The sequence below is a fragment of the Rana temporaria genome, chromosome 5, assembly GCF_905171775.1.
Source record: "Rana temporaria chromosome 5, aRanTem1.1, whole genome shotgun sequence".
NCBI lineage: Eukaryota > Metazoa > Chordata > Amphibia > Anura > Ranidae > Rana > Rana temporaria.
In genome coordinates, this window is record NC_053493.1 from 414,067,512 (window position 1) to 414,094,936 (window position 27,425).

Below are 27,425 nucleotides of genomic sequence, written 5' to 3' on the forward strand. Positions count from 1 at the left end.
CCCCTGATGCTTCTTTGTAGAGAGGTCTCTTATTCATATTAGAAAGCTTTTACATGTATTTGTACTTTGCAGAGAAATTTATCCGATTCAATACACTGTGTCTCCTTCATTATTTCATAATATAGAAGGTTATAATGTGTCCTCAGAAGATCTACATTTAAAAACTCTGGTTCCTTTTTTTTTCTAGGACTTTGAGCTCCAGCTGGTGACCTATAAAGCTCAGGTAGAACCCGTCGTGTCTCCACTCAAGAAGCCCAAAGTGCAGTCTGCATCCGATAACATCATCCAGGAGGTGAGCACATCAGGATAGCTCGGCCATAGCAATGTTCTGTATCATATATGTGGTGATTACTCAAGAGCAGGGATCCTCAAACTACGGCCCTCCAGCTGTTGCAGAACTACATATCCCATGAGGCATTGTAAACCTCTGACATTCACAGACATGACTAGGCATGATGGGAATTGTAGTTCCTGAACAACTGGAGGGCCATAGTTTGAAGACCAATGCTCAAGAGCAAGCATAGGTGTATCTGGTGGCACATGGCCTTCCTTGTAATCCATTGCAAGCATTGTAAATCCTTATGCTCTATGCGAGCTTCGGACAAAAACGTTGCAGTTTGTCCCAAATAGTTTTCTTTTTAAAGGTTCAGTGTACCTGTTTTTTTATGTGCTTGCTTCTGCATGGATGTTGCTCATATCACTTGATTGGTTGGGTCCAGTCAACACCCCTTAACCACTTTTCCACTGGAGGATGTCATATGACGTCCTCCACTTTGTGCGGTGATATGTGAATGATGGGTGCAGCTACAGGCATCATTCAGATATCGCCGTCTTCAGCTGCCGATTCTGTGCACGATAAGAATGATCAAAGCGGCGCCGCTTGATCGTTCATATAGGCAGCGGGAGGGGGACGTCCTCCTGCCGCCATCCGGTGCTTCTCCGGGCTCTCCCGTGCCATCGGGGGCCTGGAGAGCGAATCAGTCGGCGCTGCCTGGAAAGCAAAGAGATGACTGGTGACCAGATGGTCACCAGTCATCTGTATGACCGTCGGAGGCCCGGGCGCGACGTTATGACGTCACGCCCGGTACCCGGAAGTAAACAAAGCCGCAATCGCGGCTGTCGGCATGTGATCAGATTTTTTTTTCACCGATGTCATGCTTGTAAGCCTGGAGGAGAGATGTGGGGTCTTATTGACCCCACATCTCTCCATAAACAGGACCTGTCACAGTGATTCCTATTACAAGGGATGTTTACATCCCTTGCACAACAGAAAAATATATTTTCTGTTGCGCTCTTATAATTTTCAATTTTCTTGATAGCAAAGGCTTTGTCACATTTTCCAGCATGGAGCACGCTACCATCGTCATATCAGTGGGTGCCCACATGTGCTTAACATGGTTCCCGGAAAATAAGACCTAGCGTTATTTTCCAGGAAGGATGCAATATAAGCCCTACCCCGAAAATAAGCCCTAGTTGAAAATGCTTGTAAAATCCTAGAATCCTCTCTGAATCAGTAGCATATAATGTACAATGTGTGTGTTTCTGTAATTACGGGGAAGAGAGCTCCAGCGGGTCACAGAAGCGCAGAGCGGCGCTATAAGGAAGGTATTTTGCACAATTATATTACAGAAACACACACATTGTACATTGTGTAATACTGTATTAGAGTGGATTATAGGATTTTACAAGCATTCACACTGGGGATTCCTGTCAGGCAGGGGGAGAGAAGACAGCACATTACATGGTAAGACCCTGAAAATGAGCCCTACTGTCTCTTTTGTTGCCAAAATTAATATAAGTCCGGGCTTATTTTAGGGGAAACATGGCAGTACGAGTATTACAATGCAATGTGCCTTCATTTTTTTTCAGTGCATACCAATGCAGCGTATTGGCATGGACTGAAGTTATAGGAAACCAGGCAGATTGGTTTGTCTTTCTGTTGGGGTGATGTTGCCCAATGCAGCCCAATGGCGGGTGTGAAGAACCCCCCAAAGAGGAGTCCTCACTATCTTCTCCTTGGACACAACCTTGGTCTCCGATCTTCAATAACCACCTCTATCTTTTTTCTTTTACAGTACGTAGAGCTCCGAACCAAATACAGTGAACTCACCACCCTGACCAGCCAATACATCAAATTCATCACGGAGACCCTGAGACGCCTGGAACAGGAGGAGGTATGAGAAACGAATGGCACCAGTAGCGGGTTCAGGCCCTCGTGGGAAGAGCAATTCCATGACTGGTCAGCTCCTGAAACCTTAGAGCCAAGAACAATGGCAGGCTTCATCCAGTCTACGAGAAGAGAAAAAATGGCCTCACACCACTTTAGATCAAATTCCTTTTTATTAAAAAACTACAAGAACCAGAATGCTGGGTAGACGCGTTTCACACACTTCACATGCGCTTAGCCCAGGGGGGGTCTCAAACTGGTGGCCCTCCAGCTGTTGTGAAACTACAAGTCCCATCATGCCTCTGCCTGTGGGAGTCATTGCTTATAACTAAGGATGCGCTCTGGCGTGTTCGCATGCTACACGTGCAGAGCCCGCCAGGAAGTGTGCACGGCGCTGCGCTAATCACAGCCAGGGAGACATTTCCCGATGCTCGGCTGCAGAGATCGGGAAATGTCTACCTGGCTGTGATTAGCGCAGCGCCATGCACACTTCCTGTCGGGCTCTGCACGTGTAGCATGCGAACACGCCAGAGCTCATCCTTACTTGTAACTGTCAGCCTTGCAATACCTCATGGGACTTGTAGTTTCGCCAACAGCTGAAGGGCCACCATTCTGAGACCCCTGGCTTAGTCATTACCTTTTTTCATTCAGTCTACACTACCTGCAGTCTATGCTCTTCCTTAGGCTGCCAGTGGGAGCGCCTCTGCTGAACGCAGAATCTCCTGTGTATAGTAGTTTCTAATTAAAGTGTATGTAAACCCAATTGATGAACTCGTATTTGCTCCCTTTTTGGTATTTTAAATATGCCATTAAGGTGTTTTTTGTTATAGTCAATAAAATAGTTAATCCTGCCAGAAATTCAGTGAACTCCTAACTCCCTCTGCACTACGCACTGAAATTTCAAGATTAATCAACCCTGTCTGGGTACTACAGGACATGTCCCCCTAGTGTAGGCAGAATAGATGGCAACCGCCTTGGATGCTTCAACAGGAGGAGGGGGGGGTGCCACAAAAAGAGCAAGTCCTGTAACCTATGCTGCTTCAGTACTTCACATCTTATGGGGGGGAGCCTGCAATGCCAACAGGGCGTGGGCTTTAGAAGTTTTGGGCTTGGAGCGGCAATTTCTTTTCTGGGGAGCCTTTTTACCTTGGGTGCTAAAGGTCATTTTCCTTGCCCTTGCCACTACGTTATGTCGATATGTCCTATTGTGACAACACTTCTCCTCCATAGATACAGAACAGTGAGTGAGCCTTGTCACCCTAGAACAGGAAGTGTGTTATTGGCAGGCAGTGCTGGGACAAGGTCATCCAACCCCCCCGGGCAAAGATGCCTAACTGCCCAGCCTTGTAACAGAATAAAGGGGCGCCCCCATCTCTACAGTAAACTATTGCACCCAGGGCACCCGCCCCTTGTCCTGGCCCTGTTGGCTCGATCACCAGGTGAAAAAAAAACTGAATAAAGGATAACAAATGCAGACGCCACATCTAAGGACTGGTCAGGTGCAATATATTGGTTTTGTTCTTGGGTTTATATACACTTTAAATTAGAACTATAGGCAAAACTTTGTTTTCATTTTGGATAGAGTAAGAGAGGGTTATAACCCCTGCCATATTTTTTTCCATCTGTAGAGATTTCCCTTCACTTCCTGTCCCATAGCCAAACAAGAAGTGAGAGGAAATCCCTGCAAATGAAGGGAATTATATTGTCCCCATTGGAAGATTTCTCCTTATTTTTCTGAGGACAAATATATATATATATATATATATATATATATATATATATATATATATATATATATATATACGATTTATCAGTGTAACAAAACACAATTTGTACATTTTATGGAACTACATTCTATCTATGAATTGTAAGGCACATCTAGAGTAGAGTCAGATTAAGCTTTTTCAGCACAGGTGAAAACATCAGGGTGTAACTGAAAAAGACAGACAGAGCACTTCTAACCCCATAGAAAAATCTGTGAACCCCCTTAATTATAGAAAAAAACTTTGCAATCATGTTTTTATCATGCTTGAATTAAAGATTCTCGCAGCAGATGTTAGACGATCAGAAGTGAACACTGAAATGTAGCCAGGTGGATTGGTAGTAAAGATGGAGAATGTGATCAGTGGGAAAGTTTTTTTTGTATTTTGAACAAACTTTCTAAAACTTTATATTTTTTTCCACCTGCAAGGTGTCGGGCACGTGTCATCCCACACGCACATCCTCTCATCCCTTTGTGTTCAGCCATTGTTTTTGTTTATGTTTAATTTTGACCATAGAGCATAAAATTATTTTTTTCCATCTGTTTTATTTTTTCTTTTTTTTTTCTTTTTCTCTTTTTGTCTCCATTACCCCTCTCGACCTCTCTCTCTCTCCTTACCCTTCTTACCTGCCCTCACCCGTCCTCCCCTCTGTTCCCCTCCCTCCCTTCTTCAGAAAATGGCAGAGAAGCTTAAAGAAGAAGAGAGAAAGAAGCTGGCAGACGTAGAGGCCCAGCTGGAGAAACAGAAGCAGCTGGCTGAGGCCCATGCACAGGCAAAAGCCGTAGCGGAAAAGGAGGCCTTGGAATTGAGGTTGAACATGCAAGAAGAGGTCACCAAAAGAGAGGTGGTCGCTGTTGATGCCGAACAGCAGAAAAAGAACATCCAGCAAGAGCTGCATCAGATGAAAAACAATTCTGAAACCGAAATTAAAGCAAAGGTGAAACTGATCGAGGAGGCAGAATACAACCGCAGAAAAGTAGAGGAGGAGATCAGAATCATTCGCCTTCAGCTGGAAACCAGCCAGAAGCAAAAGTCAGGTGCAGAAGGAGAGCTCCAAGCCTTGAGGGCTCGGGCAGAGGAGGCCGAGAGACAGAAGAAACTAGCTCAGGATGAAGCTGAACGCTTGCGAAAACAGGTGAAGGATGAGGCTCAGAAAAAACGGGAGGCAGAAGATGAGCTTCATCGTAAGACCCAGGCTGAAAAAGATGCAGCCAGGGAAAAACAGAAAGCTATAGAAGATCTGGAGAGGTTTAGACTTCAGGCAGAGGAGGCTGAGAGAAGAATGAAACAAGCAGAGCTTGAGAAAGAACGACAGATCAGACAAGCCCAAGATGTGGCCCAACAAAGCGCCGAGACTGAGCTGCAGAGCAAACGCATGTCCTTCTTGGAGAAGACAACCCAGCTGGAAATGTCCTTAAAACAAGAGCACATCACCGTTACCCACCTGCAAGAGGAGGCTGAACGTCTAAAAAAGCAGCAACTGGAGGCAGAAAATGCCAGAGAAGAAGCTGAGAAGGAGCTGGAGAAATGGAGACAGAAAGCCAACGAGGCCCTGCGCTTAAGATTGCAGGCCGAGGAAATAGCTCACAAGAAGACCTTGGCTCAGGAGGAGGCTGAGAAACAGAAGGAAGATGCAGAGAGAGAGACACGCAAAAGAACGAAAGCTGAGGAGTCTGCTCTGCGTCAGAAGGAACTGGCAGAAGAAGAACTGGAGAAACAGAGAAAGTTGGCCGAAGACACAGCTTCCCATAAACTTTCTGCTGAACAAGAGTTAATCCGTCTGAAAGCGGAGGTAGATAGTGGAGAACAACACCGCATTGTTCTCGAGGAGGATCTTTTCCGCCTTAAGAATGAAGTGAATGAAGCTATCCAAAGAAGAAGAGGACTGGAAGAAGAACTGGCCAAGGTCCGTGCTGAAATGGAAATCCTTTTAGCATCCAAATCTAAAGCGGAGGAAGAGTCCCGCTCCAACAGCGAAAAGTCCAAGCAAATGATGGAAGCCGAAGCAAGCAAGCTGCGTGAACTGGCAGAAGAAGCCGCAAGGTTGCGTGCTTTGTCTGAAGAGGCCAAGAAGCAGAGACAGCTGGCTGAAGAAGAAGCCACGAGACAGAGAGCTGAAGCCGAGAGAATCTTGAAAGAAAAACTGACTGCCATCAACGAGGCCACACGCATGAAGACGGAGGCGGAGATTGCCCTTAAAGAGAAGGAAGCAGAGAATGAACGTCTGAGGAGGCTGGCAGAGGATGAGGCCTACCAAAGGAAACTGCTGGAAGAACAAGCTACTCAACATAAACAAGACATCGAAGAGAAAATCCAGCAGCTGAAACAATCCTCAGAGAGCGAGTTGGAGAGGCAAAAACATATAGTGGATGAAACCCTCAAACACAGGAGGGTGATTGAAGAAGAGATCCGTATTCTGAAAATTAACTTTGAAAAGGCCTCTGTTGGCAAATCCGACCTGGAACTAGAGCTCCATAAACTAAAAAACATTGCAGACGAAACGCAAAAAAGCAAAGAGAAAGCAGAACATGAAGCAGAGAAGCAGAGACAGCTGGCCTTGGAAGAGGAGACAAGGCGCAAAGAAGCCGAGGACAAAGTCAAGAAGATCATTGCAGCAGAACAGGAGGCAGCAAGGCAGAGGAAACTGGCTTTAGAAGAGGTTGAGAGACTGAAGGCCAAGGCCGAAGAAGCCAAAAAACAGAAAGACCTAGCCGAGAAGGAGGCTGAAAAGCAGATCCAATTGGCACAAGATGCTGCAAGGTTTAAAATTGAAACGGAAGAAAAGGCTCATTATGCTGCTGTACAACAGAGAGAGCAAGAATTCCTGCAAACCAGAATCCAGGAACAGAGCGTCCTAGATAAGCTAAAGGAAGAAGCCGAAAAGGCTAAGCGTGCCGCTGAGGAAGCCGAACGTGCTAAAGTAAAGGCCGAACACGAGGCTGCATTGTCACGTCAGCAGGCCGAGGAAGCGGAGCGTTTAAAACAGAAGGCTGAAGTCGTAGCTCAGAACAAAACCGAGGCACAGGAAGATGCAGAAAAGCTCCGAAAAGAAGCAGAACTGGAAGCCGCCAAGCGGGGCCAGGCAGAGCAGGCAGCTCTTAAGCTCAAACACATGGCTGATGCTGAAATGGAAAAGCATAAAGAATTTGCCGGGAAAACACTCAGGCAAAAAGAGCAGGTCGAGGGTGAACTGACCAAAGTCAAACTTCAGCTGGAAGAAACCGACCACCAAAAAGCCATTTTGGATGAAGAACTTGGGCGTCTGAAAGACGAAGTGACCGAATCTGTTAGACAAAAGAAGCTCGTGGAAGAGGAGCTGTTTAAAGTTAAAATCCAGATGGAAGAGCTGATTAAATTAAAAATTCGCATAGAAGAGGAAAACAAAGTGCTTAACCTAAAAGACAAAGACAAGACCCAAAAATTCCTGGCTGAGGAAGCCGAGAAGATGAAACAGGTAGCCGAAGATGCCGCTCGACTGAGCATTGAGGCCCAAGAGGCTGCCCGTTTAAGAAAGATTGCAGAGGATGACCTGAAAGAGCAACGAGCGTTGGCCGAAAAGATGCTGAAGGAAAAGATGCAAGCCATACAGGAGGCCACCCGCCTGAAAGCCGAAGCGGAAATGCTGCAAAAACAGAAGGAGCTGGCCATCGAACAGGCCAAGAAGCTGCAAGAAGATAAGGAGCAAATGCAGCAGCAGCTTGCCGAGGAGACGGAGGGCTTCCAGAAGACCTTGGAAGCCGAGCGGCGCAGACAGCTGGACATAAGCGCTGAAGCCGAACGCCTGAAAATCCAGGTGCTGGAAATGAGCAAAGCCCAAGCCAAAGCGGAAGAAGACGCCAAGAAGTTCAGGAAACAAGCCGAACAGATTGGCGAAAAACTCCACCAAACAGAACTTTCCACCAAGGAGAAGATGACCGTGGTGCATACCCTGGAAATACAGAGACAGCATAGTGACAAGGAGGCCGAAGAACTGAGAAAGGCCATCGCTGATCTGGAGACGGAAAAGGAGAAGCTGAAGAAGGAGGCGGAGCTTCTGCAGAAAAAGTCTGAAGAGGTATCTAGTTTGTATTATTTCTATCTCTCGCATTGCCATGAATTTATTTCAGTTAGTAGCATGGTGAGCAAACATAAAATATAAATGTATCACCCCCATTATTTCACATTTTCTGTTTGGTCCACCATGTAAAGACTAGCATTCTGTTGTTTGATTCGGTATCACCCATTATTATCATTTGTGTTGATGACTCTCATCTTTATGGAGACCCCTTCAGTTTGGCAATTCATGGTAAAATAACAGCATCTGACCACTTTAACCACTTCCCTACTGCTGGACATCATATGACGTCCTGGACTTTAGGGGGGGGGGGGATATCTGAATGATGGGTGCAGCTACAGGCATCATTCAGATATCCTTTTCAGCCAGTGATTCTGCGCACCATAAGAACGATCATAGCGGCAATTCCACCGCTTGATCGTTCTTATACGAGCTCTCCCGTGCCATCGGAGGCCCGAAGAATGAATCGGCAAGCGCCGGATGACGAGGATAGAGATGACCGGTGACCAGATTGTCACCGGTCATCTCTATGACCGTCGAAGGCCTGGGCGCAACGTTATTACGTCACGCCCGGGTACCCGGAAGTAAACAAAGCCACGATCGCGGCTGTCAGCATGAGATCAGTAAAAAAAAAAAATCCCGATCTCATGCTTTCCAGCTTGGAGGAGAGATGTGGGGTCTTATTGACCCCGCATCTCTCCATAAAGAGGACCTTTCACAATAGATTCCTTTTACAAGGGATGTTTACATTCCTTGTAATAGCAATAAAAGTGATCAAAATAAATGTAAAAAAAGTGTAAAAATAAAAAAAGGAAATAAAATAATAAAAAAAAATATGTAAAACGCCCCTGTCCCCGGTAGCTCGCACTCAAAAATGAACACGCACGTAAGTCCCGCCCACATATGTAAACGCCTTTCAAACCACACATGTGAGGTATCGTCGCGTGCGTTAGAGCAAGAGCAATAATTCTAGCACTAGAGCTCCTCTGTAGCTCTGAACTGGTAACCTGTATAAAAAAAAAGCGTCGCCTATGGAGATTTTTAAGTACCGAAGTTTGGCGCCATTCCATGAGTGTTTGGTATCTATTTACTCGGCGTAACAACATCATCTTTAACATTATACAAAAAAATTGGGCCAACTTTACTGTTTTGTTATTTTTTTAATTCATGAAACAGTTTCCCCCCCCCCCCCCCAATAAAGGCGTTTGAAGAATTATTGCGCAAATACTGTGCGAGATACAAAGTTGCAATGACCGCCACTTTATTCCCTAGGGTGTCTGCTAAAAAAAACATATACAATGTTTGATGGGGGGGGGGGGGTTCTGAGTAATTTTCTAGCAAGAAAATTATGTTTTTTGAAGGAGATAAGTGCCAGAAAAGGCCCGGTAGGGAAGTGGTTAAACTTCCGTTTCCTGCTCTTTCCAGTCGCTCCTTCCTTATGTAACAGCGCTCGAGCCTAGCCATTGGCCACTAGGCCAAAGCAATTTATTAAAAGAGGGAGATCACATGCCCCCCCTAAATACTTGGAAGCCCTGGGTATTGTGCAGCAGTGGCTATAGAAGGAGAGGTGAATATCGGTGGGTGATGCAGACGCTTTTTAGACCATTTTTCCTGAATGCTGAAGTGACAGGGTCTCTTTTAAAGGAAACCTTTACTGAGGGTGCCATTGCTGACCCCTCCTTCTTAAAAAAAAAAAGCTCATTGCCTGACCTTCTTGCTGGTACTTTCTTTTTGCATCATTGTCCCGGTATAGAAATCAAAAGATGTGACTTCAGTAGCTAAATGTTTGACACCAAGAGACCCCTTTCACACTAAGGCGCTTTGCAGGCGCTATAACGCTAAAAATAGCGCCCTGAAAGAGCGGATCCTTTCACTCCAGTGTAAAAACGCCCAAGGGTTTTCACACTGGAGTGGTGCGCTGACAGGACGTTAAAAAAATGTCCTGCAAGCTCCTCCACCGCTCTTGCCCGGTGAAATGAATGGGCACCGCGGCTAAACCCCTGGAATAGCGCCGCGGAAGCAACGTTTTGCGAGCGGTTTTAACCCTTTTTTGTCTGATAGCCGGGGTTAAAAACGGCCCGCTAGGGGCCGTATAGCGCAGCGAAAATGACGGTAAAGTGCTGTTAAAAATTGCGGGGCTTTACTGCCGACGCCCCCACCGCCCCAGTGTGAAAGGGCTCTAAGTATCAGACAGCCAGGTAACTAGCATTTTACAAAGGAGCAATAGCAGCTGGCATATTTCTCTCAGTGCAAGTGTTTTAATGAAATATACAAATGTTTATTGGTAGTATTTCTATGTCGGTAGTCACAGGATCGGCCCCAGGAAAAAGTTCCTCAAATTTTTAGCATTTCTCCAATTCATGTTCAGACTTGCCACAGCTACTTTTTTCACATGCTTTTATACCTTCGTCCTACCACTTCGGGGGTGTTTGATCTGCAGATTAGTATAATACATGTGGCTCTGTACTTTGGCAAGATTGTTTTGTATGAGAAATTAGCTTTACTATCCATATTGTATGGCCAAATGTTTGTGGACCACCTGATTATCACATTCCCAGACCATTGGCATTAATATGTAGGGGCCACCACTACCCCCACTATATTGTGGCAATTGCAGCTTTCACTCTTCTGGAAAAGGCCCAATTGAGCGTGTACCTGTAGTAATTTGTGCCCATTCGGCTTAAAAGCATATGCAAGGTCAGGTACTGATGGTGAAGAAGACCTGGCTCACGGCCGAAGAACCAATTCATCCCAAGTTCCTCCACACCAAACTTCTCACTGGGCCAGATTCAGGTACAGCTGAGCACATCTTACGGAGGCGCAGCGTCCCGTTTTTGCCCTGCGCCCCCGCAAATTATCTGCGCTACGCTTCATTCACGAAGCAGTAGCCACGTAATTTGCGTGGGCGCTCCTCAAAAATGCCCGGCGTAAGGGCGCGTAATTGAAATGATCCCGTAGGGGGCGTGGATCATTTAAATTAGGCGCGTTCCCGCGCCAAACATAGTGCGCATGCTCCGTCGGGAAACTTTCCCGACGTGCATTGCGGCAAATGACGTCGCAAGGACGTCATTTGCTTCAAAGTGAACGTGAATGGCGTCCAGCGCCATTCACGATTCACTTACGCAAACGACGTAAAATTTATACTTCGCGAAGGGGGAACAACGGGTATACGTAGCATTGGCTGCCCCTGCTAATAGCAGGAGCAGCCTTACGCGAAACCCGACGAACGGAAACGACGTAAACTGCGTACGCAGGGCTCGCGTAGGGTAGTGAATCGGCGTTAGTATGCAATTTGCATACTATACGCTGACCACTACGGGAACGCCCCCTAGCGGCCATCGTAAGAATGCAGCCTACGATATGACTGGCATAAGAGCCTTATGCTACTCATATCTTAGGCTGCAGTCGGCGTAACGAGGTTCCTGAATCAGGAGCATTCGAAACGCCGGCGCAAGTAAGCAAACTATGGTTACGCAGACGCAATTGCAGAGGAATAGTCATCCTGGAACAGAAAATGGCTACAAGGCTGGAAGTTCACAATTGCCTCAAATGTCCTTGTATTCTGTTGTATCATAGGCGTGCGCACAGGGTGTGCCGGGTGTGCACACCTTAATCACCCCATGTGCGTTAGCATTATCCAAGAGCAGCACCAGGTGGGTGGTTGGGGGGTGCCAATGACCAGTGTAAATTCCCCCATTATATTAACCACTTAAGACCCGGACCTTTAGGCAGCTAAAGGACCCGGCCAGTTTTTGCGTTTCGGCACTGCGTCGCTTTAACCACTTAAGCCCCGGATCAAAATGCAGCTAAAGGCCCAGGTTTTGCGATTCGGCACTCTGTCGCTTTAACTGACAATTGCGCGGTCGTGCGACGTGGCTCCCAAACAAAATTGGCGTCCTTTTTTTCCCACAAATAGAGCTTTCTTTTGATGGTATTTGATCACCTCTGCGTTTTTTATTTTTTGCGCTATAAACAAAAATAGAGCGACAATTTTGAAAAAAATGCAATATTTTTTACTTTTTGCTGTAATAAATATCCCCCAAAAAGATATAAAAAAAAAAATTTCCTCAGTTTAGGCCGATACGTATTCTTCTACCTATTTATCGGTTGGTTTGCGCAAAATTTATAGCGTTTACAAAATAGGGGATAGTTTTATTGCATTTTTATTATTATTATTTTTTTTTTCTACTAATGGCGGCGATCAGTGATTTTTTTCGTGACTGCGACATTATGGCGGACACTTCGGACAATTTTGACACATTTTTGGGACCCTTGTCATTTTCACAGCAAACAATGCATTTAAAATACATTGTTTACTGTGAAAATGACAATTGCAGTTTGGGAGTTAACCACAAGGGGGTGCTGATGGGGTTATGCATGACCTCATCTGTGTTTCTAACTGTAGGGTAGGTGTGGCTGTAGATGTGACGTCATCGATTGTCATTCCCTATATAAGGGAACACGCGATCGATGACGGCGCCACAGTGAAGAACGGGGAAGCTTTGTTTTCACACAGCTCTCCCCGTTCTTCAGCTCCGGGGACCGATCGCGGGAGTCCAGTGGCGATCGGGTCCGCGAGTCCCGCGGCCACGGAGCTTTGGACCGGGTCGCGTGCACGCGCGACCCCACGGCTGGGCTTAAAGGGTACAGGTACGTTGATGTGCCCAGCCTTGCCATTCTGCCGACGTATATCGGCGTGAAGGGGTCCTTAAGTGGTTAAAGGCTAGGTTCAACTTCAGGAACACGTTACACTCGTATTTAGGGTGTACCGTAATATGCTCCCAATCAACTCCCATCATCAGAGCCTCCTTCCAAGGTGCCGTACATGTGTGTTTGAACTTTGGGGTGCACACCCTAATGCAATAGGCTGCGCACACCTATGTGTAGTATTAACGGTATTCTCCTCTGAATAAACTTGAACCAATTAAGTTTAGCATAGGATGTCCAATGAGCTCATGTAGGTGTGATAGTAAGGTGTCCAACTTTTGGCTATATAGTGTATAACCTAGAACAGTTGCTAGAAAAACCAGGCCTATAAAACTGCCAAATTATTGCCCAAGACATAAGAACATAAATTTCAAACTTGCACACTGGCATTGGATTTGTATCTAGAGTTATCCTTGCCTGTAATCTTTCTATATTTTGGTACACCTAAAACGTTCCTTTGCCCCTTCAACCTCACTTTCCTTAGCAGCTCTATTCAAGGTGCCTGTACCACAGGGGTGCCCAACCAGTGGCCCGTGGAGCCCTCTGATGTGGCCCGCGACCTCCTGTTTTGGGATGGCAGGTCAGCAAGCCCAGATCACGGGTTGCGGACCCTCTATCTTGGAACATCAGTGTTGTGAATGAAGCTGCCGATAGAGGAAGCAAGTGGCTGCGAGGGGAGCAAAGCCGCATAAGCTGTTGCTTCCAGTATAGCACCGGCTCCTGTCACAGGTGGAGTGATACCAAATGCACTCTGCAACAGCTGGTGATACTAGAATGGAAGCCTGTTATTAAAGGCAAGTATAGTACTAAAATCATAATGTGTATATATGGACATATCTGCGGGTTACCTGCACTGTGCCATAGACTTCTGTTATTAGCTGCGTGTTTGGTGCACTTTCAGAAAGTGCACTACACCTGCAGGATATACTGGAAGTCTATGGCAAAGTGCAGCTAATCTGCAGGAAAGCCACAGGTGCACTGCGCTGCACCCACGGATTGGGTAAACCACAGCACATGCCTTAGGCCCCTTTCACACGATCAGTCCAACCCAATTGGACCTTCCATTCACCTCTATGGAGCAGCAAATGTATCTGTCCACTTTCCGTCTGCGCAGATCGGATGGTCCATAGAGTAGAGTGGGCTGTGTCTGCTCTGCATATGCAGTGTGGACATGGGCCTGTCATCATTTCACTTCGCTCATTGTGGCCCGCGGCTGGTTGCCAATTTGCTTAAAGCGGGGGTTCACCCAAAAAGAGTATATAACCTTACATTCAGTATACCGCAAACATGTACAGTATGCCTGTTTTTTTTTGGAGGGGGGGGGGGTGTACATACGGAATTATCGGTCTTTTCCTCCGGGCTTCCGGGTACTCACTCCCGCGGGACTGGGCGTTCCTGTGCAGTGCCGCAATGTCATCTGGGACTTCGCAGTCAGCGCTACACGGCTCCTAGTCGGTGCACAGGCGTCGTATAGAGCCGACTCGCAGTTCGGCTATTTTCGGAAAGTCATGACGCACCTTATCCGCCGGTGGGAGTTTTTCTCAGGCGCGTCAATCATATGGGCGAAGTCCCAGATGACATTGCGGCACTGCACAGGAACGCCCTGTCCCGCGAGAGTGAGTACCCGGAAGCCCGGAGGAAAAGGCAGATAATTCTGTATGTACACCCCCCCAAAAAAAAGACATACTTTTCTTGTTTGCGGTATACTGAATGTAATGTTATATACTTGTTTTTTGGGTGGTCCTCGCTCTTCAAAAGGTTGGGCACCCTTGCTTTAGCAGAAGCTACTTTGTGATCTTATCAAAAATTTCAATATAGCTGGCTTCCGGTATCAAATTTTAGACCTGTATAAAGTTATGTGATTTGGAAAAAGTTATCTTTTGATGCAACTATGGAATACTATTCGTTGAATAGGTTGAATACTCCATTCCCAGTAGTGATAGTACCGCCATTTTGTGTATTGCTGTGAGCTCATAATATCTGTTGATTTCCCTAATGTGTCTTCTGTCTTTTCAGACGGTGAAAACCCAAAAAGAACAGCTTCTTCAAGAAACCCAAACTCTTCAGACTACGTTCCTCTCTGAAAAGCAAATCCTGATTCAGAAAGAGAAGTACATCGAAGAAGAGAAGGCCAAGCTTGAGAAGCTCTTTGAGGAGGAAGTCGGCAAAGCTCAGAAGCTGAAATCGGAAAAAGAACGTCAGCTCACGCAGTTGGAGGAGGAGAAGAGGCTTCTGCAGCTTACTATGGATGATGCCCTCAAGAAGCAGCTGGCTGCCGAGGACAGGGTTCGCCAGAAACAGGACGAACTCCAGCAGCTGGACAAGAAGCGCCTAGAACAGGAGAGTCTTCTGGAGGAAGAGAACCGGAAACTGAGGGAGAGGCTAGAACAACTTGAGCAAGAACATCGACTAGCCTTGGAGAACACAAAGCAGATCTTCATCACTAAAGAGACAATCATTACTCAGACCAGTGCTATGGCCAATGGCAGAGATGCTACAGATGGGTCGGCTCAGAATGGAGAAGTTGTTAATGGATTTGATGGCTTAAGGCAGAAAGTCTCTCCTGATAAGCTGTTTGAGGCTGGAATATTGAGCAAAGAACAGCTCGACAAACTCTCCAGTGGACACATGACTGTAAACGACCTCTCGCAGCGGGAAGACATCAAGAAATACCTTCAGGGAAAGAGCAGCATTGCTGGCCTCTTGCTTAAACCAAGCAACGAAAAGCTGAGCATCTACAATGCCATGAAGAAGAAGCTGATCCCACCAGGAACTGCCCTTATTCTTCTAGAAGCTCAGGCTGCCTCTGGCTACATTATTGATCCAGTAAGGAACAAGAGATTGACTGTAAGTGAAGCAGTAAAAGAGAATGTCATTGGGCCCGAAGTTCACAACAAAATGTTATCTGCAGAGAGAGCAATCACTGGGTACAAAGATCCATACACCGGAGAGAAAATATCACTCTTCCAAGCCATGAATAAGGACCTCATTGTAAAAGACCATGGAATTCGACTTCTGGAGGCTCAGATCGCCACCGGAGGCATTGTCGATCCAGTCAATAGCCATCGTCTGCCTCTGGATGTAGCATACAAACGAGGCTACTTTGATGAAGAAATGAGCCAAATCTTATCTGACCCCACAGATGACACAAAAGGCTTCTTTGACCCCAACACACAAGAAAACCTTACCTACCTACAGCTCATGGAGAGATGCGTCATTGACCCAGAGTCCAAACTTTGCCTGTTGCCTCTGACGGACAAAGCTGCCAAGGGTGAACTTGCCTACACAGATTCAGAGGCCAAAGATGTCTTCAAGAAAGCCACTGTGTCTGTTCCATTTGGTAAATTTCAAGGAAAAACTGTCACCATATGGGAGATTATTAATTCAGAATACTTCACAGAAGAGCAGAAGCGAGAACTGCTGCGTCAATACAAGACTGGCAAAATCACGGTGGAAAAAATAATTAGGATTATAATTACAGTAGTCGAAGAAAATGAGACAAAAAAGCAAATGTGTTTTGATGGTCTCCGTAGTCCCGTCCCAGCAGCAGAACTTGTAGACAGTAAAATCATAGACAATGATCTCTTTAACCAACTGCACCAGGGCAAGAAGACTGTAAAGGACCTGGCTGATGTAGAGTCTATAAAGAAATACTTGACTGGAAGCACCGCCATAGCTGGAGTGCAAGTGGAAGAGACCGGTGAGAGGCAAAGCTTGTACGATGCAATCAGGAAGAACCTACTGAAGCCAGCTACAGCCCTTAGCCTGCTTGAAGCTCAGGCGGGTACAGGATTCATTATCGACCCAGTTACTAGCGAGCTGTTGCCTGTTGATGAAGCTGTCAAAGCTGGAACTGTTGGGCCAGAGTACCATGAAAAGTTGCTTTCTGCTGAAAAGGCTGTCACTGGCTACAAGGATCCTTTCACAGGACAGGCTCTGTCCCTGTTTCAGGCATTAAAGAAGGGGCTTATACCCAAAGACATTGGACTTAGATTGCTAAGCGCTCAGCTGGCCACTGGTGGCATCATTGACCCTGTAAACAGCCATCGACTTCCACTTGAGATTGCTTATAAACGAGGCCACCTGGATGAAGAAACAACTAAACTCCTGTCTGAACCTGCCGATGAAAACACAGGATTTTATGATCCAAACAGTCAAGAGAACCTATCCTATGCACAACTTCAAAAGAAATGCAAAGTGGACAAGAAAACGGGTCACTTGCTGCTGCCTCTCTCTGAACAAGCCATACAATCCCAATTAGAAGAGGTTTACACTGACTCTCAAGCCAAGGAAGCCTTTGATAAGACAACAATTGAAGTGCCTGTTGGTAGCTTTAAAGGAAAGACCATTACTTTGTGGGAATTAATACATTCGGAATACTTTTCTGAAGAGCAAAGAAGGGAACTCATACGTCAGTATAAGACTGGCAAAGTTACAATTGAGAAAATCATCAAAATCATGATCACCATTGTGGAAGAAACTGAGACCAAGAAACAGCAGCGTCTCACGTTTACCGGTCTTAGAGCTCCAGTCCTTGCCAGCGAACTGCTGGAGTCCAAGGTTATTGATAAAACCCAGTATGAGCAACTGAAAGAAGGCAAGAAATCTGTAAAAGAAATCGCAGAAAGCGACTCAGTAAGGCAATATCTCCAGGGCAGTGACTGCATAGCTGGCGTTTTCGTAGAAGACAACAAACTAAAGATGAACATCTACCAAGCTATGAAGAGGAATCTGCTAAGGCCCGGAACAGCCCTTGTCCTCCTTGAAGCGCAAGCTGCCACCGGGTTTATTATAGACCCTGTAAAAAATCAGAAATTCTATGTGAATGAAGCAGTGAAGGCCGGCATTGTTGGCCCTGAACTACATGAAAAGCTTCTTTCTGCTGAAAAAGCTGTAACAGGCTACAAAGATCCTTACTCTGGAAATACCATCTCTGTGTTTGAAGCACTGCAGAAAGGTCTAATTCTCAAAGACCATGGAATTCGCCTTTTGGAAGCACAGATTGCAACAGGCGGCATTATTGATCCAGTTCACAGTCACCGCGTTCCCGTTGATGTTGCCTATAAACGCGGCTACTTTGATGAAGCGATGAACAAGATCCTTTCTGACCCCACAGATGACACTAAAGGATTCTTTGACCCCAATACTCATGAGAATTTGACTTACTTACAACTCAAAGAGAGATGCATTAAAGATCCAGAAACAGGACTCAATCTCCTAACATTGAAGAAAGTAGAAAAGCCTGCAGTTGAAGCTAGTAAATCTTATACTGAAGAAGAGACCAAGAAGGTATTTGAAGAGACCTCCGTGGACATTCCTGCTGGAAGCATGGCGGGCTCTTCGATGACCATTTGGGAGCTCATGCAGTCCGATCTTCTACCTAAAGAGGAGAGAGACAGGTTGATGGAGGAGTTCCGAGCTGGTAGACTGTCCAAGGACCGCATGATTATCATTATCATTGAGATCATTGAAAAGACTGAAATTATCAGACAACAAGAACTGTATTCTTATGACTTTATCCGTCGACGTATTACAGCTGAAGAATTGTACGAGTCTAAGCTTATCACTCTGGAAATATACACCATGCTCAAACAGGGAACAAAGACAATTCAAGAAATTATCCAGATTGAAAGTGTCTGGAAATACCTGTATGGCACTGGATGTGTCGCAGGACTACAAATGCCAGGCTCTAAAGGCACTATCACCATCTACCAGGCCATGAAGAAAGGACTGATCTCTGCTGATGTGGCTCATGTACTCCTTGATGCTCAGACTGCCACCGGATTTGTTATTGACCCCGTAAAGAATGAGTTGTTAACTGTAGATGAAGCAGTCAGAAAAGGTGTAGTGGGACCAGAAATTCATGACCGTCTGTTGTCTGCTGAAAGAGCAGTTACTGGCTACAGGGATCCTTACACAGAACAAATGATTTCTATCTTCCAGGCAATGAAGAAAGACTTAATCCCTCCCGATCAAGCTCTGAGACTGCTAGACGCTCAGCTAGCTACAGGTGGTGTCATTGACCCACGATTTGGCTTCCACATCCCAAATGAAACAGCATATGTGCGTGGATATCTCAACAAAGAAACCTTAGATAGCCTGTCAGAGCCAAGCGAGATCCGTAGTTATGTGGACCCTTCCACTGACGAGAAACTCAGCTACTCTCAACTTTTGAAAAGATGCAAAAGAGATGAAACCAGCAATCTCTACCTGCTGCCTCTTGCAGACAGGAGAAGGCTTACTTTCAAGGGTTTGAGGAAAGAGATTAGCATGGAAGAACTCATAAGATCAAATATTATGGATGCAACTACAGCACAGAACCTACAGGATGGACTAACCTCCATTGAGGAAGTTTCAAGAAACCTGCAGAAGTTCTTGGAGGGAACAAGTTGCATTGCTGGTGTCTATGTAGAAGCTTCAAAAGAAAGATTCTCCATCTACCAAGCTATGAAGAAAGGAATGATCAGGCCAGGCACAGCATTTGAGCTTCTGGAAGCCCAGGCAGCCACAGGTTATGTGATCGATCCAATCAAATGTCTCAAGCTGGCAGTTGAGGATTCTGTGAGGATGGGTATCGTAGGGCCCGAATTTAAAGACAAACTATTATCAGCCGAGCGAGCTGTGACTGGTTATAGGGACCCCTATTCTGGGAAGCTTATTTCACTTTTCCAAGCCATGAAGAAAGGTCTGATCTTAAAAGATCATGGTATTCGCTTGCTGGAGGCTCAAATCGCCACAGGTGGAATTATCGATCCAGAGGAAAGCCATCGCTTGCCAGTAGAGATGGCCTACAAAAGAGGTCTGTTTGATGAAGAGATGAATGAGATTCTTACTGATCCAAGTGATGACACTAAAGGGTTCTTTGACCCCAACACAGAAGAAAATCTGACCTATCTTCAGCTCATGGAAAGATGTATTACCGATCCTGAAACCAACCTTGTTCTCTTGCCACTTAAAGAAAAGAAACGGGAAAGGAAGACTTCCTCTAAGTCCTCAGTTCGCAAGCGAAGAGTTGTTATTGTTGATCCAGAAACTGGAAAGGAGATGTCTGTGTATGAAGCTTATCGCAAAGGACTTATTGACCACCAGACCTATATCGAACTGTCTGAGCAAGAGTGTGAATGGGAAGAGGTCACAATCTCCTCATCGGATGGTGTAGTAAAATCCATGATTACTGACAGAAGATCTGGAAGACAGTATGATATTGATGATGCCCTTGCCAAAGGTCTAATTGACCAGTCTTCCCTGGACCAGTACCGCTCAGGAACCTTATCCATTACAGAGTTTGCTGACATGCTCTCAGGTAACGTGGGTGGATTCAGATCAAGGTCCTCCTCCGTCGGCTCTTCCTCCTCTGTTACGGCAAGTCCAGCTGGAAGAGGTCAATTATCATCCTGGAGCGACCCCAATGAAGAAACTGGGCCCATTGCTGGAATAGTAGACACAGACACTCTAGAAAAAGTTTCAATCACTGAAGCCATGCATCGCAACCTTGTAGACAATATAACAGGTCAGAGACTTCTGGAAGCTCAGGCATGTACAGGAGGCATCATTGATCCAATTAGTGGAGAAAAGTTTTCGGTTACAGATGCAGTAAACAAAGGCTTAGTGGACAAAATCATGGTTGACAGAATTAATCTTGCACAGAAAGCATTCAATGGGTTTGAAGATCCAAGGACAAAGACAAAAATGTCAGCAGCCCAAGCTTTAAAAAAAGGCTGGCTATACTACGAAGCTGGTCAACGATTCCTTGAAGTTCAGTATCTCACTGGTGGCCTTATTGAACCTGAAGTTGAAGGTCGTGTTAATCTAGATGAGGCTCTCCGTAAAGGTACCATCGATTCCCGCACAGCTCAAAAGCTGCGGGATGTCAACACTTATTCTAAGTACCTGACCTGCCCAAAAACCAAGCTCAAGATTTCCTACAAAGAAGCCATGGAGAAGAGCATGGTGGAGGATGGCACAGGCCTGAGACTCCTTGAAGCATCTTCACAATCCAGCAAAGGTTACTACAGCCCCTACAATGCTAGCGGCTCTGGGTCAGCATCAGGGTCACGATCAGGTTCTCGAACTGGTTCTAGATCAGGTTCACGAAGAGGTAGCATTGATGCCACCGGCAATTCCAACTTCTCCATGTCCTTCTCGTCTTCCTCATACTCTGCATCCAGCTATGGCCGAAGATACACCAGTGGGCCTCAGGACAGCCCAATCGACACAACTGAATTGGCCAATGCACTGTTAAATTTAGCTAAATCCTGCAGCCAAGAGTCAAACATGGGGTTCAACACCTTGCCAGCTCTCCTGCCCGGCCTTGTATAGAAACCGCAATACCCCCACCCTTAATCCATGAACTTGAACACCCTTTTCCTGCTCTGCATGTGGTGAAGCTTTAATGGACTTTTTATTTTATAAATATATATATATAAAAAAAAACTTTCAACGTATTTCTAAATTTTACTTCAAGCAGTGCCTAAAATTTTAACCAAAAAGCCAGAAAAAGAAACACTTTAACCAGGTAACATAATAATAATAATATATACACGTTCTTACGATGTTATTTGTATATTGAGAGATGACTACGAGAACACTATTGTCCAGCAAGGGAAGTCTACTAGCGTACTAGTTGGAGAGATCTATGCAGAGCAGAAAAAACCCACCGCCAGCAGCCGAGAATGAATTCCAACTTCACTCCAGCACCTTTTTTTTTCTAAATTAACATGTTTAGCCATCTGGCACCCCAATGGTTGAAGCTTACAGATTCAGAAAGCCACTCATCTCACATTGCTGCCTGTTTTCCTCCGTGGCGACCTACCTTCTGCTCTTGGCATCTCCTCTCATAACCCAGCAAAAAAATCAACCTCCTTCCTGAGAAACCAATTCCGAAGAAACCCGCCTGTTGAATCCTCAGACACAAAAAGACTTTTACCCCGAGTGTTCCATGTTGACCCTTCTATTCAACCCTCCTGTGTCTCCTTCATTCATGTCTTCCCCGAGAGGCTACAAAGCACACAACTGTAAGTCGTTATTCCTGGCACGCAACAAATGACCTGCCACACCTGTCTTTCCCCTTTCAGCCAATCAAGTTGTCTTCCATCTTCTTAATTTTTCATCTATCACCATTTCTAATTTATTTTATTTTGATTTCAGGGCTATATCAGTTTTTACATCGGCCTTGTGCTGATGATTTTTAGTATCTTTTTTTAATGTGCTGCACTATACACCAAATAAGAGTATCGGGGCCCCGCAGTGTATGGAGCCGTGCTGTCAAACAGTGTTCAGTGATAGGCATTCATTTATTTCCGAACCCACCAGTCAACCATTGTTCTTATACATGTATATAGCTCGGACCTATTCTACGACGCTGTACAGGGGACACTGAGCCATTCATCTGTACCAGAGGAGCTTACTCTCTAAATACCCCACAACACAGGGGCGGACTGAACATTGGGACTCTTGGGCACTGCCCGAGTGCCCCATCAGGGTTGCCAGGCTCAATAAATCCAGAGACAGTATGTAAAAATCTGTTTTTTTTTACATCTGTCCCTGATATGTCCAAAACCGACATGCTTTTGATGTGAAAATCCTGAGATTTTAGCTGCACTGCCTCCTGGCGTGGTGGCCATCTGTAAGCCCGGGGGCTCCATAATCTTCTATTGCCCGGGGGCCCCATGAGTTGTCAGTCCACCCCTGCCACCACAGTCGCTTCTTATTAATATTATACATTTATATATCTCTGACACATACTGCAGTGCTGTACAGAGATCACTGAGCCGGTCACATTAGTCTCTGTACCAGAAGAGCTTGCACTCTGTGTCCCCCCACAGTCACACACTATTATTAAACATTTCTATAGCTCTGACATATACCGCACTGCTGTACAGATAACACTGAGCCAGTCGCATCAGTCTCTGTACCAGAGGAGCTTACACTGTAATGTCTCCCCACAGTCACACACGATTATTATACATTTATATAACTCTGACATATACTGCAGTGCTGTATGGAAAACACTGAGCCAGTCACATCAGTCTCTGCACTACTTACACGCTAATGTCCCCCTAAAGGCACACACTGTTTTTATTTTACATGTATAGCTCTGACATATTCCATAGTGCTGTACAAAGAACACTGAGCCAGTCACATCAGTCTCTGCACCAGAAGAGCTTGCGCTCTAATGTCCTCACCAAAGTCGCACACTATTATTAATTTTATTATTATTATACATTTATATATCTTCTTTGCAGTGCTGTACAAAGAACACTGAGCCAGTCACATTGGTCTCTGTACCAAAGGAGCTTACGCTCGAATGTCCCCCCCACAGTCACACACATTATTATTATTATTATTATTATTATTATTCATTTTATATAGCTCTGACACATACCACAGTGCTGTACAAAGAACACTGAGCCAGTAATATCAGTCTCTGCACCAAAGAAGCTTACACTCCAGTGTCACATTAGCACGTTCAAACGCCAGTTTAGTCAGAAGCCAGTTATTCTATGATGAAGTCTTGGAGGAAATGTGGGGAGAACATTCTGATTCTATGTGGACCCGGGGCATTGGTGGGGGGATGATGGTTTTTATCGCTACTCGTTATCATTGTATAGTGCAGTATTTCTGGAATTATGAATTCTTTTTTCTATAGCCTTGATTTGTAATTACAAAGTTTGAGTTGTTATCTGAGAACATAAAATCTGGTTGGTAATATTTTAACAGTATCACAGACCTCTATAGCAACACCTATTACAGAGTTGGGTGGAATAATAAGACTGTAAGACATTGTTGCAGTAGGGGGCAGCACTGTAGTCCCAACGTTATTGTTTAGTTAATGGGCACATTGTAATGGCTGTTTTTCTTTCCTTCCTGTTCTTCCATTGATTGTCTGTATCTGTGCTCTGTCTGTTGCATGTACCGTGTTGTGCCGCATGTAATATGCATGTGCTGTCTATTAGGGTTCGGCTCCCTCCAGTCCAAGGTTCTCGGATCGCCCTTTCTCAGAACTGGATGACTTTTGGACTCCATGCAAACTGGAAAATTTGACCATCACAGAACGGCCTGCGCACCCAGAGATCCAGGTATCTGTCCCTCCCAATTAATCATGTCTAAATTCAGAACTGTGCATTGCGGTCCTTGGAGGTCAGCTCCTCCCACACACATCTACTACTGAAATACTTTAGAAGACATTCCTTTGGGATTGGTTGGTTTAAGGGTGGGGGCAGCATGGCAGTCCTTTGGGATTGGTTGGTTTAGGGGCTGGAGGCAGCATGGCAGTCCTTTGTGATTGGTTGGTTTAGAGGGTGGGAGCAGCATTGCAGTCCTTTGGGATTGGTTGGTTTAAGGGTGGGGGCAGCATGGCAGTCCTTTGGGATTGGTTGGTTTAGGGGCTGAAGGCAGCATGGCAGTCCTTTGGGATTGGTTGGTTTAGGGGGTGGGGGCAGCATGGCAGTCCTTTGGGATTGGTTGGTTTAGGGGTGGGGGCAGCATGGCAGTCCTTTGGGATTGGTTGGATTAGAGGGTGGGAGCAGCATTGCAGTCCTTTGGGGTTGGTTGGTTTAGGGGGTGGGGGCAGCATTGCAGTCATTTTGGGATTGGTTGGAGGAGACTTGTTGACAGGGAACATTTGCTGGGTCAAGTGAATATTGGTAAAGACTATTCTTCTGTAGAATTTATTTTTTACTAATGAACAATTCTTGGGTTTGTCCCCAAATCCCCAAAAATTTGTGACCTTCCAGACCAGCTGGACAGCCCATCGTGTGATTACTTGTGAAGACAATATTACCTAAAGACGATGGCCAGGTGTTCCCTGGTGGACTTTTTTCTCTTTTTTTCCCCTCTTAAATATCAGTGCACAGATATATTGTGTGAGGTGGGGAGGGTCATCAGACAAACTCGGTGCCTGCTTCTTTAGGGGAGAACAATATATCAAATTTGGCTAATTGACTTTTCCCCAAGAAAGCTCTACTAGCGAGGGTCCAGGACTGACCACACATCTTACAAACTTAGCTTAAAGCGGAGTTCCACCCAAAAGTGTAACTTCCACTTGTTTGCTCTCCCACCTACAATGCCACATTTGGCACCTTTTAGGGGGGAGGGGGGAACTGTTTTTGACATGTCCCCTTCCCCACTTTCGGGAGACGGGGCCACGGCGCCGTCTCATGGGAGTTCGGCCTCTTTCCTCCGCCACCGGGCCAATTAGAAAGCACAGTGCTCATGTGCAGTAGGGAACCTGCTGTGAAGCCGAAAGGCTTCACTGCCGGGTTCCCTTACTGGCAATGGCGGCGGCGGCTGCTGCACCCGACAGTCGATCTGAAGATAGGCTGGGGTGCCGACATTGCAGGCTCCCTGGACAGGTAAGTATCCATATATTAACAGTCAGCAGCTGCAGTATTTGTACCGGACCTATTCTGGCACTCCTCTCCTACATGTAAAAATCATAATTTTTGTTGCTCCTTCACTAAGCTAAGGGAAAATTCCCCTGCAAAGTGAACAGCCTATTTGCCTTTAAATCATCCCCATTCCACTTAAATAGTCAGACCGCTACATGTAGCAATAGCAACAGATCTTTGTGTATTTCTCAAGTCATGGTGTTATTTTACTAAAGCTGGAGAGTGCAAAATGTGGTTCAGCTCTGCATAGAAACCAAGTTTTATTGCCAAAGCTTAACAAGCTAAAGTTAGAAGCTGATTGGCTTACCATGTACAGCTGCTCCAGATTTAGTAAATCTATCCCAGTTTGTTCAGTTCTTCATAATGAGCTTCAGATTCTTCAATGGTGATTTAGGCATTCGGTGACATTCAGGAAAGTACGCTCATGTAAAACCTAAAGCTTGGTAGGATTTTCATTCAATATTTTTATTATCAATGTCTACAACACAAAGGACTACTCAAAGTATCATGGGAGATGTTGTAGAGATATCTCTTGTCATAGATTTACAGCTTAGTGGGGGGTTTATGGATTATAATATCACAGATATCATTATATGACTGTCATCTCATGCTCTGCATTTCATTACGTGTTCTGTACATAAAGTGACGTTGGACATCGTCTTGTCCTGCAGAAGCCAGTTGCTATTAGACCTTCTCTCCCCAACTGTCATTTGTTGTACAGGTTTGAGTTTTTTATGTAATTCTCTGATCTGGCTGGTGTGTGAGCCATGCCAGGCATGGTACCTGACGTTGGAATATCGTGTGCTTTCATAACTCATCATCTCCATTCCTTTTCATTTTTGTAGAGATTCTGGATACCATCTGTCCTGTTGGAAGGGGTTACGCATTACAGTGCAGAAAATAAGGACCCCCACCCGGGATTTGTGATAGAAATCTGCACCCCTATTCCTCCCTTTGACTGTGATGGCCCAGTGGGAGCCTGGACTTGTTTTGATAGCTCTGTATCCCATACAAGGCCTCCATCTGTGTGCTGTGTTGTCCGTCTTTGTCTCCCTTCCCTCCCTCACCGATTGTCCCTCCAAGCTCATTAAATCTCAACCACTCCGGGGCCACCAAATCAAGACATTCTGCCCATCCAATCACCTCAACGATCAAGTCAAGTTCATGCCTTCATCCTCCCGACCATCTCACATTGAGTTCTCCATGACCGCACCGACACCCGAATCACCGTCTATCCCCTGGCCTACTGACATGAATAGCGCAGAGAAGCAAGAAGGGGCTAAGAGTGAATGGAATATGGCTGCCAAGTGTATATTTCCATAGCTGCCGCTGTCCGCCATGGAGCTTCTAGTGTATATAATGGCATTCCTTTGTCACACAGACTGGTGCTTCAGTAATTATTGGGGTGAATCCCGCTAACGTCTCACTGCTAGAGGTCATGTTTCCCATCAGCCCCCCCACCCTTCGCTGGTCTGTGCGATGCCATGGTTGGGGGGGAGAATTACTGTACTAACACTAAGATGAATTGTACATAAACATATTGTTTGTTACCAGGTAGATCAGAGTTCTGCCACTCTCAATGCAAAAAGTAAAGATATATGAAGTAAGTTCTTGTCTGTGAATCTGTCCGTCTGTACCCCTGTGTGTGTCTCCATACACTTCATTGTTGGCACTTCACCTAAAACAACAAAAGACAACTTTGCTTTTTATTTCATTCATATATATATAATATATATTGTGTGCCCCTGCCATAACCTCACTTGTCCTAGGGTGGCAACACTCACTGTACTGCATGGGTGCTCAACCTGCGGCCCTCCAGCTGTTGCGGGACTATCCCTGAATTGGAACAATCTGTCCCTCTTTCCTCCTAATTTGTCCATTTTTATCTGATCTCTGTAGTTGTATATAAAATGCACTTTTTATCTTTCCCAGTGCTAAACCTTTCCTCCAAATTCTAAATTGCTACATTTGTAACTTTTAAAAGCCAATATAAAGGAATAGTAGTGGTAAAAAAAGCAGGGGGCGTGTCCTGTTCCTACATACATTTGCTAGTAGGTGTCCCTCATTCCCATCTCAAAATGTTGGGAGGTGTGAGTGTATTATTGTAAAAGCGACATAGCCTGTCCCTTCTATAGTAAAGAGCTGCATGCTTGCAGTTTTCCGAAAGTTGGGTTTGGTTACACTTGAAGCATTCCTTTGCAGTAAGTTAACACACACGTATGATGGCAATCCTTAATGTGTTTTTTCATTATAAATGGGCTGACAATGCACCACAAAAAAAAACATGCATTAATCTTTATTAAAACAGCATTGGTGGTGTGTTGGGCTCTACTGTACAATGCAGC

The 27,425-nt window shown here is 45.4% G+C and overlaps 1 protein-coding gene across 20 annotated transcripts in view; it reads left to right on the forward strand.

Moving 5' to 3' along the window:
• Window positions 1-26,687, forward strand: part of PLEC (plectin) — a 353,372-nt gene extending 326,685 nt beyond the window's left edge. For all 20 annotated transcript variants that reach the window (XM_040355104.1, XM_040355112.1, XM_040355118.1 and 17 more), the window contains 6 exons: window positions 188-292; window positions 2,076-2,174; window positions 4,604-7,984; window positions 14,708-21,705; window positions 23,647-23,769; window positions 25,926-26,687. In XM_040355104.1, coding sequence (XP_040211038.1) covers window positions 188-292; window positions 2,076-2,174; window positions 4,604-7,984; window positions 14,708-21,010 — 9,888 coding nt within the window. In that variant the 3' untranslated portion in view covers window positions 21,011-21,705; window positions 23,647-23,769; window positions 25,926-26,687. The remainder of the gene's footprint in view (window positions 1-187; window positions 293-2,075; window positions 2,175-4,603; window positions 7,985-14,707; window positions 21,706-23,646; window positions 23,770-25,925) is intronic.
• Window positions 26,688-27,425: the final 738 nt, after the last annotated feature.